This window comes from Bidens hawaiensis, unplaced genomic scaffold (genome assembly GCF_021521415.1).
Source record: "Bidens hawaiensis isolate Kalapana, Puna unplaced genomic scaffold, B.hawaiensis_p1.1 tig00006634_1, whole genome shotgun sequence".
NCBI classification, from domain to species: domain Eukaryota; kingdom Viridiplantae; phylum Streptophyta; class Magnoliopsida; order Asterales; family Asteraceae; genus Bidens; species Bidens hawaiensis.
Window position 1 is genome coordinate 514692 of NW_027491448.1, and position 15418 is coordinate 530109.

The window sequence follows — 15418 nt, forward strand, 5'->3', positions numbered from 1 at the left end:
TCGAGATGATGGGTTGCAAAAATGGGTTAAGCTAGTTATAAAAGAGTTAGTGGGTTGACTTGTTTAACTAAACTAGTTGATGGATCAACCAGAACACTAGTTGATGGATCAACCAATTAATCAAATAATCATCGACTCGTAAGTTGTGGTTGCAAGAGCCGAGAAATCAAGAATATTGGTTGTTGCTTAACTGCTTTGGTTGGTTGCTTATGGTTGTTGCCAAAATCAATCATTTATCAAACATTCAAAGTTTCAGATGAGTAGGACTTGTTGGTTGTTGCTTAAGTGCTTCGCGTTTGATAGCCTTCTAAGTTCTTGCAAGTCCGACTTGTTGGATGCTGCTTGAGTTGTTCGATTTCAATTATTGAGTTCTGGCTAGAAGCAATCAATTTCAGCCCGAAATTAAATTCGATTGTTAATTATAACTATAATCGATTTTTTTAATACCTTATTTCCTTGTTCTAATGATATATAGTTCAGTTTGTTCTTTTGATTGTTGTAAGTTCTAATTGTTAGGCTATGTGTTTGTATGGGTAAAAAAAGTGTTGTCATGTTACCATCACATAGTCAAAAGTAAACCACGTTTTACACTTACTGATATGTGTTATGATCATTTGATTTAGAGCATTGCCATCAGTTTTTTAATATTTTAAATTAAAATAGAATGCAAATGTTAATTTAAAAAGTTTGACAAAAAATACTAATATTTTTAATCACAACATTGAAAATAAATACTTTTAACCGATCTAGAATGAACATCATATATTTCAGAAAACATATTTAGTTCATCTTCTTATAAATCTCTCTTACTTCAAAAAGTTGTGTTGCCAACTATTCTAAATCATTTTTCTAAATTAGAAGTAACAGTCGACAATTTTACTAAACATTTAAGATGGTTTTACAAAAACTAGACATACTTTAATACAAAGTTTCATCAAAACACGTTACAAAACGACATGTTTTTAACCATCAGGAAACGCAAGCCTTGTTAAATGCAACTAATGGGCCTTTTGAACGTAAACATTTGCGACGGGTATTTCACCATTGCTAACGAGCTCAAGTTTGAAAAGATCCCCTTCCTTCAAGCCATTTGCAGCACAAAATTCGTTCCATCCTCGTCCTATGTAACAACATCCCCCAGAGACCTTTATAACCATGGTCCATGACCTTTCATTGTCGTCTTTGAGAATCATTTCTTCCTTGTTGAATAATCCATTTTTCCTTGCAAATTTACTAGGTAAGTACTGCGTACATGCCATCCACAGTTGTTAGAAATATATGTCACAAACACTATTGTCTATTGCATATTGTGCTTTTTTTTTCTTATAACGACTACTAAATGTATTGAATTACCAGCATCGACATGTAGGAGGCTTTTACTTCGCTGTTGTAGTATGGGTGGCCTTCTATTTCAGATGGAGTTGAGTCTACATCCTCTGCAATAATGTAATTTATGTCACATATACTTGTTAGTGCATAAGAGTGAATCTAGCTGATCATAGGCCTAAGAAAAGTGTGATATTCCACATTTATAATAAAAAGTCACAAAATAGTTAGTGCTGGTGGTAAACTGGCTTGATAGACCAAACATGCTTAACTTTTGATTCGGTAGGAGCTAGCTGACTTCTATATAACCAAAGTCAAACCAATCACCTTTCACAATGTCTGGTGGAAATATAGTTAATGTCTAGAGGCAAACATTCTATAAAGACTCAACTTAAAACAAGCTTAAATTTTGATTCTTTAAAGCTAGAAGACCTTTTCATAACCATGGTCGAACCGACGAAGTGACGAACCAATCACCTTTCATGATCTCTAGTGGCAAAATAGTTAGCCAGTTTTTAACTCTGGCTAGAAAGACTTAACTTAAAACGAGCTTAACTTTTAATTTATTCGGGGCTAGCTAGTTGAACTCTTTTCAACCAGTGTCGAACCAATCACCTTTCATGATGTCTAGTGGGGCCAAATAGTCAATGTCCGGTGACAAATAAACTTACTAGAAAAACTCAACTTAAAATGAGCTTAACTTTTGATTCATTAGCAGTCCTTTTTAACATTAGATACTCAGATTTGAACCAATCACCTTTCATGATCTGGGGCATGCCCTTCTTCTTAACCACAGTCGGACCTATCAGCTTCTTTATCGTTGAACTAGTCTCAAGTAAGTGAATGTGTTTCTTGACTGCCAACTTTCCTAGATCTAAAGAATAGAATAACTTCATGTCAATAGAAGTAATGAAGTATAATAATTTTACCTGAAAACTGCCAGAAAACAGATTTCTAACATAAAAGGACACAAACAACTAAACAAAGAAAAAATTATATATAACATCTTACACGAAAAGTTCATAACGGGAGGCTTGTCCTTCTCATTTTCAACAATCTCAAACTTGTACGTATCACCTTCCCGTAATCCGTTCGCGACCAAGAAATCTCTAAAACCACATCCAAAATAAAATCGGTTTTCACCAAGTTTGTTGAGCTGAACTTTCCAAGATCTACCTTTATCGTCTCTAAGAATCATTTCTCCAGTTCTTAAACCATTGGAAATTGAAAATTCAGCCGGAAGATACTACAAAGACTCACCACATGTAAAGAAATAAATTGAGCTATACAAGCTAGTTATTTCGTTTTACTAAAAGATCCATTTAGGGTGTTAAAAAGGTTACCAAAATCGACCTTTCACAGCTATATGGATTCAGAGTAGAAGTAAAGTAACGAGTTGAGCTAGTCGCCTTAATTTGTTTCGCCGAAATAGTTTCCTTCTTTACTTGAATATTGTTGTTAGTGGGCTTCTTTTCTAGTTCTGGACAATCAAGTTAGTATAGACATAAAAACAGAATTCGTGATGGCCTCCCATTCGGTCAGGAAAGCTAGATATATAAAACTTATATTACAACTATTGTGAACGAAAAAAGCTATATATAGAAAGAATCAGAAAGATACATACTATAGAAAGTGAAAACAGGCACTTCTCCGGATTTTACGAGCTCAAACATACAAGTGTCTCCAACTCTTAAGTCGTTTGCTATTATGAGGTTACGCCAGCCTGCTATACGAATTTGGTCTGTCTTGATTTGGAGTGTTGCTGGCCAAGTACTCTTTGCTTCGTCCACTAGAATTACATGTGTAAGCATCCTTCTAGTAGTTAATCCGTTTGATCTAGCAAATTTCATAGGAACATTCTACAAAAAGTATATTTGTTTACTGTTTTCAGGACATCCGGATCAGAAGTTTTATTTAAATAACCAAAGTTTTCCTAAAATTTCAAGCAAAATATTATTTGTTTAACCTAAACTACTTACCAATCTTGCGGCTTTGATATGATAAGGTGTCATTATGGTAAAAAAACAACAATCGTTGCCTAGTTGAAGTTCATGTTTGCTTTGAGACAAATAATCGGTCCTTTTGCGCTTGTTGAGCATCTTCAACGTCTCTAATCAGCATATACATGTCAGTGCATAGGAGTGGATCTAGATCATAACCCTGTTAGAGCAGCCTTACAACCATATTGCATAATTATATCCAAATTAACAAAATTGTTAAGTGGGAAACTGGCTAAAAAGACTCATCTAAAGCAACTTTAACATTTGATTCGTTGGTACCTAGCATAATTTCTCATAACAAGAGTCAAACCAATCACCTTAATCAACCACCTTTCATGATGTCTAGTGGGAAAATACTCAACGTCCGGTGGCAAAATGGCTACAAAGACTCAACTTAAAACAAGCTGAACTTCTAATTCGTTGGAACTAATAGACTTTTTAAAACCAAAGTTGAACGAATCACCTTTAACCATGTCTAGTTGCAAAATAGTCTAGTGGCAATTCGGCTAGAAAGTCTCAACTTAAAAAGAGCATAACTTTTGATTCGTTTGGAGCTACGCTAGCAGTCAGTTTTATCACAAGAGTTGAACCAATCACCTTTCACTACGGGAGGCTTGTCATTCTCTTTCTTAACCAAAGTCGAACCAGTCACCTTTATCTTTGAACTAGTCTCTTGTAACTGAACATGATCCTTGATTGCCTTCTTTCCTAGAACTAAAAGAATAAACTTCACATTGATAAAAGTGTAACTTACACGAAAAGTTCACAAGAAAATGAATGTCTAACACAAGGTGAATCAAACTCGAAAACATAAACAACTAGCCAAAATGAAAAGAAAGAAAAGATATAATAGCTTACACGAAAAGTTCACAACGGGAGGCTTGTCCTTCTCATTCTCAAGGAGCTCAAACTTGTACGCGTCACCTTCCCTTAATCCGTTTCCAATCACGAAATCTCTAAACCCTCGTCCAATATAAAGTCTGTTTTCACCAAGTTTGTTGAGCTGAACTTTCCATGATCTACCATTGTCGTCTATAAGAATCATTTCCCCCGCTCTTAAACCATTTGATCTTGAAAATTCAGCCTGGATATACTACAAAGAGTCACCGTATGTTAAATAAAATGATGTATGCAAGCTAGTTATTTCGATTTACCAAAAGATTTGGGTGTTAGAAGTTACCAAATGCCACTTTTCACAGCTATATGGCTTCAGACTAGATATATAGTAACAAGTTGAGCTACTAGTCTCCTTCTTTACTTGAATATGGTTGTTGGTGGGCTTCTTTGCTAGATCTGAATTCATGTCTCGATCGATTAGGAATGGTAGATAAAACTTGTATATTGCAACTATTGTGAACAAGTAAAAAGATACGTACTACAGAGATTGAAAACAGGCACTTCTCCTGCTTTTACGAGCTCAAACATACACTTGTCTCCAACTCTTACGTCGTTTGCTATTATGAGGTTACGCCAGCCTGCTATACGAATTTGGTCTGTCTTGATATGGAGTGTTGCTGGCCAAGTACTCTTTGCTTCGTCCACTAGAACCACTTGTGTATGCATTCTTCTGGTAGTTAATCTGTTTGATCTTGCGAATTTCATAGGAACGGTCTGCAAAATGCGTATAATGATGCACTCATTCACCAAAACTAAATTTTGACTCGACCATTAAAATACATTTGTTCTTTGTTTTCAGGACATACGAAACAGTCAAACAGAACTTTATCATGATTTAGTATAACTAAATTTTGCCGCAAACAGATTTAACACCAATCTACCTATTCTAATAAAGTAAAATAAATGTAGACACTTGTCATGTTTTGGTTAATTCTTACAATTTTTCCCTCCAAAACTAATTTACCCCAATATATGTAATAAATTAATAATTATTCATTTTCCTTTTACACTATATTTATATAATATCTATATATTTTTATAAATATAAATATTAACATATTATTTTACTACATATTTCAAAATACTTGGTGAATTTTAAAAATTAACAACAAATCATGTTTCTCAAATGAAAATTGTTTCGGGTTTTTTTATGGAACTTAAATTTGATATTATGAGTCAAAAGTTGGTAAATAGATTATTTGGTACAAATTAACTATATTTAGGTCAAAATTTGTTACGGGTCAAAAATGAAAATTTTGAGTATTTTTAAAAGTTTGAGAATACCAAATAGATTTATCGTCAAATTTGTTATGGGTTCAAAGTGTTGACTTTGAAATGTCAAAAGTATGAAAGTTAAAATTTTAAACATGATTCAGGTTTCAAATTTATTTTTAAGTGTGGCATTTTTTAAAATAATCAAAGGTTCGGGATTTGGCAAACTGACTATTTTTCCCTCAACTATTAAAATGTAAGAAAAGAATGCGAACACTTTCGACATACCACCCCCATACCTATTAATGCTTCTAACTTTTATCAATTTTGAAATATTTATGTTAACATTAATTTTTCCTTCAATGGTGATCAGAACGTTATATGGGAAGCATGTCATGGAAAGCTATGCTCAAATGAAACAAAATATTCACAAAATTGGATAGGTGAACATGCTATTTTTTATGTTGTCATTATGACAAAGTCGAGAAGTTCTCTGAAACTTATCAAAATCTTTTTCATGGTGTAACTTAGAAAAACATAGCTCTTGAAAAACATCAATTGTTATAATTTAATGTTCTACTTTCCTTTAATGAGTGGTAAATTGATAAATATATCAATAAAGGTAATGCTCCTTTTGTATTTTAACTAAGTGGTTAGAAATACTATCGTATGAGAAGCTTTATTTACGAAATTGATTCATAACCAAAAGTCTTTCAATTATACATATATGGCACCGAGAATAAATTTTTCAATAGAAAGAAATATTCTCGAGTATATTTTTGCACAAGCATTTTTTTATTAAGTTCATTTAAAAAAATAATTTTGTGATATAAATAAAATCAATTTATGTACACATTGTATAGATACAAACATAGATGTAATATTTTTTTTTTCATATACGCTATGTAATTATTTGTTGTACTTATAATTTTATCATTTGAATTATCCCGTGTATAACACGGGCTCTAAAACTAATTATATCATTGTATAAGAGCATCCACAATATTATTACCATAAAGTTTTTAAGTAGTGGAATATCTGTTACCCTAGGGTAATATATATTTAGCTATTTTAGAACTTAGCGTAATAATTATTTTAGTGCTTTACACGCTATCCACACTTAATTTGCACACTGGATATTTGTTTTTTTTGTATAACTTAAAGCAAAAGATATAAATCCATTGCGGTTGTCATAGTTCATTATTTCCTCGTTCTAATTTCAACACTCCTAAATATATAAGAATAATTATTCTTTTAATTATATCCATCGTGTATTCCCAAAACCACCAAGGTTTTCGAACTTTTGCTATAACTTTAGTAATAACTTCCAACGAACTTTTTGCTATTAATATAATCAAAAATTAAGTTGACTTACAATTCGTGAGGTTTGGACAGAGAAAGGTGTCATTATGGTCGTAAAACAATGATCGTCGTTTAGTCGAAGTCCATCTTTGCTTTGAAAAGAATACTCAGTCCTCTTGCGCTTATTGAACATCTCTGACCTCTCTAATCACATGTTAAAACAAAATTAACCACCAAGTCACCTAATGCTGTTATAAACACGGGTTGGCAGGTCTAACCCGACACAACCCCGAACCAAACCCAAAAATCGTGTTAGACATGTGAACCTGAACATGACACGCATATTCACGATTATACCCGAACACTACCTGTTGATCCGAAATGTTTTTATTTATAATTTTCACATATTAATATTTTATTTACATTTTAAATCAAAAAAAATATATACAATTTATATAGAATATATAATGCCATTTTATTGTAAATTCTCATGTTAATTTCTTTTCTAGTTTTAAGCTTTAACATAGGATACCCTACTAGTTTAAATTATTGCAAAAAATATTTCAATAAAATAAAAACAAATAATTAAATAAAAGGGTTAAATAGATCTGTGAACACGTCAGGTTTGGCCCACTCACGACCGTTTAGGTAAATAGGCTCACGGGTTCGACCTAAAATTAACCTGAACCCGCTTATACTCAACCCACACCGGCCCACAAATTTCATGTTAGCTTCGTGTTGTGTGTGTTGTGTAAGACACACCCCTAAACTTCTAAAGACATCAACATAAAACATAGTACTATGAAGCGGAGAGTACAACATAATGGAGCTTACTATGTGTGTGAAGCGAATCAGATTCTGGGAGAGAATCCTGGAGAGAATCTTCTACCTCGTCAAGTAGATTTGGATACTGTCTTTCACATGTAGATGGGTCAAACACAAAAAAGTCAAACATCATGTTTCCATGATGTTTGAATACAATAAAGTCCAACTCTTGCACTCCGTTATCCACCACAAACTTCCTCCAATCGTCACCAAAAAACCCTCCGTCGGTAATGTCCACTGGCCATTTGTGACACCCTCGTCTCAGTATTGCTTTTTTTGATCTCCATCCGTCCAAGCTCAGCAAAAAAGATTTTGGAATCGACTGTAAATTCAAATATAGACAAAGTATTATTATTATTATTATTATTATTATTATTATTATTATTATTATTTCCTCTTTACATTTTGTTTTTCATGGATCCATGGATGACTTGAATATTGAAAGTTAACAAATCTCTTAAACAATTACCAAAGTAAGAATATTAATTAGTTGCACTGATGCATATAAAAGCTTACAATGTTAAAGTTGACGCCTGGTGGAATGAACTTGAAGAAATGATTTGGAGGATCAGCCATGGCTGCTGCAAAAAGTATGCTATATGATATGAGGTTATAACTTAATGAATTTATATTGTATTGGCCATTGAGTTCTTTCGATAAATAAATTTTCATAAACAGGTGTAATCCATCGTTAACCTGTGAAAAGCATAATTCATAGTCTTTTTTAACAAATTTAACACAAATGAGGAGTGGTTTAATCCATCTTTAAAGTGTCATGTCATTTTAATTTATGTTGGCGTAAGAGTAAGTTTTAGAATAAACAGATTTAGTTAAGTGCAATTTATTAAGAATTTATATATTACCAGTCATAAGTTGACGTATAAGTTCTAGATCATTAAGTAAGAATTTAATGAAGTAATCAAGTATGCTATCAACCGAATGGTTAAAACCTGAAAGTAGCAATTAATTAATTTCATTTAAGTTCGTATAAATTGCTTCAAATAATAATACTTTAAATGTTTTTAACATATACAAATATTTAAAACTCTTAATACTGTATTATTAATAATATTATATATATTAATTTTCAAGTTTGCTTCAACACACCAAGCTACTTTTCCTTTCAAAACTGGTTTATATGGTATGTACATTGTGCTTTGGTATTTGTAAGCCAAAACTTTCATAGACATCAGATCCACGTGTTGTTCAAAGCCCCACGTGTTCCTCTATGCTTTCACAAACATCAGATCAAAATCCACCGCCACAAGCATTCGGTTTTTCTCTCTCACTTTCAACACAAAGATCAAACAACCGTTGTTGTTTCATCGACTTTTTGTTGTGTATAAGTGGTTTCATTTTGTAGGTATTGGAATGCTGCCTTCTATTTCACCTCAGCCTAGGTCGGTGGGAGGTTCGTTCGGTAGTCCGATTGTTACTAAAGGCTTTTATCATCATAAATTCATGTCTTCTGTTGTTAGTCTGTGAGGTTATCATGTCTTTTAGTCATCGTAGCTGGTCAATAATAGTTTGTTTCGAATTACATTCACTTAAATGTATTGATTTTATTTATTTTGGTTGTGCTTATAAGTTGTTTGATGTAATATCAGTATTTGCGAATTCAGTTTTTTAGTGTATTATTTGAATAAATTGTGGATCCTTAATTAAACAAAAACAATACACAATATATAATTTCATAAGTATATTAATTAATGTGTCTGAGTGTTAAAACAAAAACGAATCTTTTCGAATTATACGTTTGAATAATGATAGAAATGCTCATGTTGATTACCTTCATTGTAACTAATATTTTACTAACATTTTTTGATTACCTGCTTATGCTTAACTGGTATGGCAATATTTGTGTTAAATTCATGCTTATGTTAATTAAACATTCGGTGCAATTTGTCATCTAAACGAAGTAATAGGAACTGGGAAAAAGACGGACTGATCTATAAGGCGTAAAGTGACAACTGGGATGGCAAGAAGAATTTCTTATTTGCTCTCAAGTTCTTCATATCCAATTCATGTTGCACATATTTCAGTTGTGTTTCTCTCAGAAGTGGAATGTATATAGGCTTCTCCAACCACTTCTGATGTGGCGTTTCAATGCATGTTTGACTATATTGACCGGCTTTTTGTGATAGTCCAACCACAAAAAATTCTCTTTATGGCTATTGGTAATCATCAAGTCTGATAATTTTCTGACTTTTATATTAAAGCTTTCAACTTGCACGTCACTATGTTTAGATGGTGTTGCATTAAGTGTAAAATGAATCAGCAATGGTCTATGCATTTTAGAGCAGCCAAATCAACAGTTGGCGTGGTATGTACTTTTCTTATGTCCTTAGTTAGGCTGAGGGGTGTGAGGCTTCGGCGCGGGCGCGAGAGCCCCTCCGCTCGCGCCCCCAGGCGCGAGCACCACACCACCGAGGCGCGAGAGGGGCGCGAGAGGGGCGCGAGCACGGGAACCAAGGCGGGCGCAAGGCAGGTCGCGGGAAGGCTGAGGCGTAAAGGGACGTGGGAATGCGTGAAAGAGCCGTTGGGAGGAGAAATGAGCCGTTGGGCTTGGATATTTTTATTCAAATAAAATCTGTTTTCCTATATATAAACATAAACCAATTACAAAACCCAAAATCACATACCACACCCAAAATCACATAAAACAATTACCACAACTTCAAAAAAAACCCAAAATCAACCCATCTTCCAAACCTTTTTTTAAAAACATGGCTGGAAATTGGTACCCAAACCTAGATTCAGGTTATAGTTACGACGATTTATGGTCGTCACCAGACCAATCGATGTTTTTTTCGGGGTCGCAAGAAACATCCGGCTTTCAACCATCCAACATACAACCGTCTCCTAACTTTGTTGTTCCGGAGACACAAGAATCACACGGTGAAGCTGCGGGACAAAGAAGACGCGTTCACCGGAAAAAACAAGTTGCAACGGACGGGTCGGGTTCTGCTTCGACTCCGAGGACGAAACGTAAAACCACTCCGTGGTCATCGGATGAGAAGGAAGCCCTGTGTCGGGCTTGGATAGTCATTTCTGAGGATCGGCGTTTCGGTAATTGTTTTAACGTTTTTAAAAATGATTTTTAATAAAAAAGTTAAATAAAAAAGTTAAATGACTTACAAATTTATTTATGCATTTTGCAGCCGACTACCAAAAGAGCAAGGTCTTTTGGACAAAGGTTAGGGAGACGTTCTATTCGCTCATTGGGAGTACAGAGCGGAACGCCGATATGATTTCGGGTCGGTGGTCCGAAATCAGAAAATTTGTCGGCTTGTTTACTAATCTTTTCAACAGGAACGCCGGTCGTATGAGACCAAGTGGCAGTGATGATTTGGCGGTTTACAATTTCACTGGAGCGTATAGCACTTCTGTCGCGTCGGATTGCCGCGTTGGATTCGACCTAAACATTGCGGGGGAGGAAACGTCTTCACCGCCGAGGAGGCGGCCATTGGGACGGGACGCCAAGGGGAAAAAACCGGCTGAGGGGGGAGCCGTAAACATCGTCGATCTTGTTGAATCCCTCAATAAATTCAACAAAACCATGGAGGTGGTCTCTAATGACAAAAAGGAAAAAAGTCGAATGAGAGATTTGGACTTCCTTACAAGAGACTTCAGTAACCTAAATCCGGTCGATCAAATGCTGATGGAAAAGCAAAAGGAACGTATCCGAAAGAGGTTGATCGAAGAAGACCAAGCCGAAGAATAAGAATAATGTTTTTTTAGTACTTTAATTTTTATTTTATTTTTAGATGTTAATGTTTTTTTTTAATGTGTGTTTTTTCCTAACTTTATGAGTTTTTTTTAATAATACGTTTTTTGAATATAATTATTAAAAAATAAAAAAAAAATCCGCTGGAGCCCCTTCTCGCGCCCCTCCACACCAGGGCCAGGGGCTCCAGCGGGGGCTCCAACACCCATCTTATCCAGTTTCTCTCTCTGCCACACGTCACAATATTATTGGCTGGAGCCCCCACTTGCGCCCCCGTTAGAGCCCCCCACACCCCTCAGCCTTAGAGTTGTCAAAATGGGCGGGTCAACAGGTTGGGTACAAGGTCAAAATGAACAAGGTTGGATTAGATTGACCCATCAAAATCTTTGCCTGATTTCATCAATTTCATAAATTGTTAATAAATTGTATTATTACAAAAGCTATTACTTAAATAAGATCATGCTTATTTTAGTTCAGTTTTCTTTTTTCATCATTGTAGGTAAAGCATAGTAGCTCAGTTAAGCATCCTCATGCTCATTTCAATAAAGGCGGATACATCGTATTAGACAAATATGGTATGTAACGGCTCGGGTCTTCATTCCACGTCGGCTTCTCAAGGTGACTGGATACACGTTCCATCTGGATTCAAAACCCAAATATTACCTCTCCAATCAAGGTGTGTTGAATTAGCTGATGAGAGTGTGCGGAGGTTGCCAAATTGTGTTGGTGGTTTGTTGGTCGAAGTTGTTGTTGCAAGGTGATTTTAGTATGGAAGATCTGAGCCTCGAGCTGATTTCTTGATATAAGCTGTTAGTCCCATTTTGTTTATTTTAGTCTTTTGTATTGTAATTATATGTATTGGGCTTTAATAGTTTTTTTTGTATGTATTAGCCCAAGGGAAAAACTTGTAATCAAGCCCATTGGGCATTATGGAAATAAAGAAACATCTCATGCATGCTCCTCTATAAATAGGGAGCATGCCATGAAAAGAAGAACCCTTTGCAAAATTCTTCTTTTAACACACATATCTTTCTTTCTCTCTCGTCTCTCTCTCTCTAAAACCCGAAATAACATCTCAAGATCCGAGACCGCTTAGGTGGCTTAGTGTGATTTCTGTTAGCACTAATATCGGTTGATCCAAGATTATTGTTAGATCCACCCGCCACGGGACCTAAAATTGGTATCAGAGCTTCGGCTCACTAGTTGAGGGTTTTGGATCACAACCTTGGGTTTTGATCTTGAGAAAAAGACAACAAGTGTTCTTGTAAAGAAAGTTCACAGAAACCACAAAAAGTATCGGCCAAAGACTTCATAAAACGACTTAGATTGTGTTCTTGATGAAAGACATCCGTGTACTAGCTTTTGATCCAAAAAGTTTTGGGTATAAAAGTGTTAAAGTTAGTGTTTACGGGTTTGAAAGGTGTTAAAATTAACAAGTGAAAAATTTCGCTTCTCATGGCATGAAAATCAGTGTACCAACCTTTGACCTGGTACTAACAAGTTAGGTGGAACAGATCCCAAGAAAGATTTATTCTAGAAAACTGAACTTTTTCGCTCAAGAAAGTTTTTCGCTTCGCATAGGTTTTTCGCATCGCTTGGGGTTTCGCTTCGCATAGGTTTTTCGCATCGTTTGGTGTTTCGCTTCGCTCAAAATTTCGCTTTGCTTACTTTTTCGCTTCTCATAGTTTTTCGCTTTACTGTTCATCAAAATTTTTTCGCTTCGCTTGGAACTACTTTTTCGCTTCGCATAGAATCTTTTTCGCGCGAAAAAGTTGCCTTTGTTGATTTTTGAGCTGTTTGAAGGTTGTTAAGTGTTTGAGACTGCCAAGACCATGACAAGCACTGATTCTGAGTTGTTAAAGGGTTATTTTCAGTTGGAAAACCAAGTGGGAACACCTCAAAAACCTCCAAAATTGATGACTTTAGAAGATAATTTTGCCCACTTCAAATGGAGGTTTATGAATTTTATCTCATTGACTGATTATGACTTAATGAGATGCTTTGTACAAGGTTCTTTATATTCCTATGACTGTCACTCAAGCTGGGGAACAACTAAAAACTCCTGAAAATTATGACGAAAATGATAGGACCTTGGTGGAGCAAGATAAGAAGGCATATCTTACTCTAACATTCTGTCTTTTGAATGAGATTACTGAGACCCTACAGGAACATACAACTGCCAAGGGTTTGTGGGATGCTCTTGTTGAGAAGGTGGAGGGAAATGCTGAAATTAGGGAAAACAAGAAAGCCCTATTGAAAAAAGAATTTAACATGTTCAATCATCGTCCAGGTGAAAATGTGTTGGATTTGGTGAAAAGGTTTGAGAAGTTAATGGTTAGAGTCAGAGCTGCAAGTGTCAACATCACCAACTCTGAAGTCAATCACAAGTTGATAAACTCTCTGCCATACAACTGGAGTACCAACACAATTACAATCAAGAGAACCACAAATTTGAATGCCATGACAAACTCTGATTTGATCTCAACCATCAAGTCATTTGAAATGGACGAGCAGATGAGAATGAACAATCATCTGAGTTCTCTGAATCAAGCTGGGATGAGCAATGCATCAATAATTCCTACTGCTTTCATAAGCAAAACCCAGCCGAATGTGTACCATATGAACACTCCAAAGTATTCCTCAAGTGTTCATCCACAAACCACTGCCTTTATCTTAACAGGAAATCAATCTGGATCATCTGAGTCTAGCTCATTTTAGAAAGCAGTCGATAGTGCTGTTGAGCAAGCTTTGAAGGCCCACGGAATTTCATTATCTTCAAAACCTCAACCTAGAAAATCTTCAAGCTACTGTGAAGCACTCCCGTTGTTGAATGATTCAAATGTTTCAATAGTTCATGCTTTTCTGTCAAGTCATGAAGAATTATTGCAGGGAAATCTATTGCTACCATAATTTGAGATTAGGGATATGAGAGATATTAATCAAAAGGATCTTGACAAGATGGATATCAAGTATCAAATGGTAATGGCCGTGCAAAGAGCTACAAACTTCATGAAGATGTATGGGAAGGATAGCTTCAAGGACTCTGACAGCAAAAGGATCGGGTTTGACAAGTCGAAGCTACGATGTTACAACTGCAGTGAGATGGGTCACTTTTCACGAGAATGCACGAATCCGTCAAAGCCAGCCAATGATATTCGTGTGACTGAGGTGACTGAGGAGGAAAACAGCAAAGCTGCCGGAAAGAGGCATCAGGTGCAGAAGCCTAGCAGCTCAGCTCAAAGAATTGGGAATCATCCACACAAGGGCAATTCAAGTGCAAACACAAAGGCCCATGTCTCCCAAACGGAGGTCCAAGCTGGTATGGGGATGATCAATTTCAAGAGCTACAGAATCCTCTCAACATGGCAGGCAAGTGGGACACCTCGTAAAAAAAAGGTTATTATCCGTATGACGCAAAACTTTTGTTATATCAAAATACTCATGTTAGGCTTTATTATGAATGATTAAGTTATCATATGCATCAAAAAGTCTGCGTCATCACCTATCTTGTATTGATAATCGTTGAAGGGTTACTAGGTCACACGCCAGTTTGACACAAATGAGCATTGGTGATAAAAACAATTAATACTGTAGTATTAAACAAAAGATATAATATATAAATTATTGTTTATATATTTCTATACGAAACTTAAAATAATAGTTACGTTCGCGATACATATTTCATTTTATAAAACAATGTCTCATAAAATCAACCGACATATATATACACATATATGTAGACACGTATAGATAGATAAATAAGCCGGACTACGAAGCCACAGAACATCCCCCCGACACTCGACTACCACCCGACCGAACCCGAACCTCACTCGTTTTCATTGAAACTACGCTTGTTAGTTTATTTTAAAAACTCATGCAAACCATCAAGATTAATAATTAAGTTTACTTATCACTTTCTAACCCCCTAGGGTCGATCACCTTAACTAGAATGAAAATTTTTATAAGACACCACAAGTTCTTTACATGATCAAATATAATAACAACATGAATATTAGTATTGCAAAATAATATCATGTCAAAACATTTAATAGTATAAATGATATGTAAGTTGATAAAATTAAATTTCGTGACATATATGTAAGTATATGATCTAGCTTAAAAATGTAAT

At 35.2% G+C, this 15418-nt stretch overlaps 2 protein-coding genes across 2 annotated transcripts; both read right to left on the bottom strand.

Moving 5' to 3' along the window:
* Positions 1 to 998: 998 nt before the first annotated feature.
* LOC143633201 (B3 domain-containing protein REM10-like) lies at positions 999 to 3338 on the bottom strand. Its single transcript, XM_077101551.1, has 7 exons — positions 3306 to 3338; positions 2951 to 3185; positions 2670 to 2806; positions 2338 to 2572; positions 2084 to 2200; positions 1354 to 1436; positions 999 to 1244 (listed from the first exon to the last, which is right to left on the bottom strand). Exons 1-7 carry the CDS (start codon positions 3336 to 3338, stop codon positions 999 to 1001), a joined length of 1086 nt encoding a protein of 361 aa, XP_076957666.1.
* A 328-nt stretch (positions 3339 to 3666) lies between these two features.
* LOC143633202 (B3 domain-containing protein REM5-like) lies at positions 3667 to 8918 on the bottom strand. Its single transcript, XM_077101552.1, has 9 exons — positions 8852 to 8918; positions 8426 to 8512; positions 8079 to 8143; positions 7572 to 7884; positions 6811 to 6941; positions 4703 to 4937; positions 4507 to 4619; positions 4185 to 4419; positions 3667 to 4040 (listed from the first exon to the last, which is right to left on the bottom strand). Exons 1-9 carry the CDS (start codon positions 8916 to 8918, stop codon positions 3886 to 3888), a joined length of 1401 nt encoding a protein of 466 aa, XP_076957667.1. The 3' UTR covers positions 3667 to 3885.
* Between the last annotated feature and the right edge of the window lie 6500 nt (positions 8919 to 15418).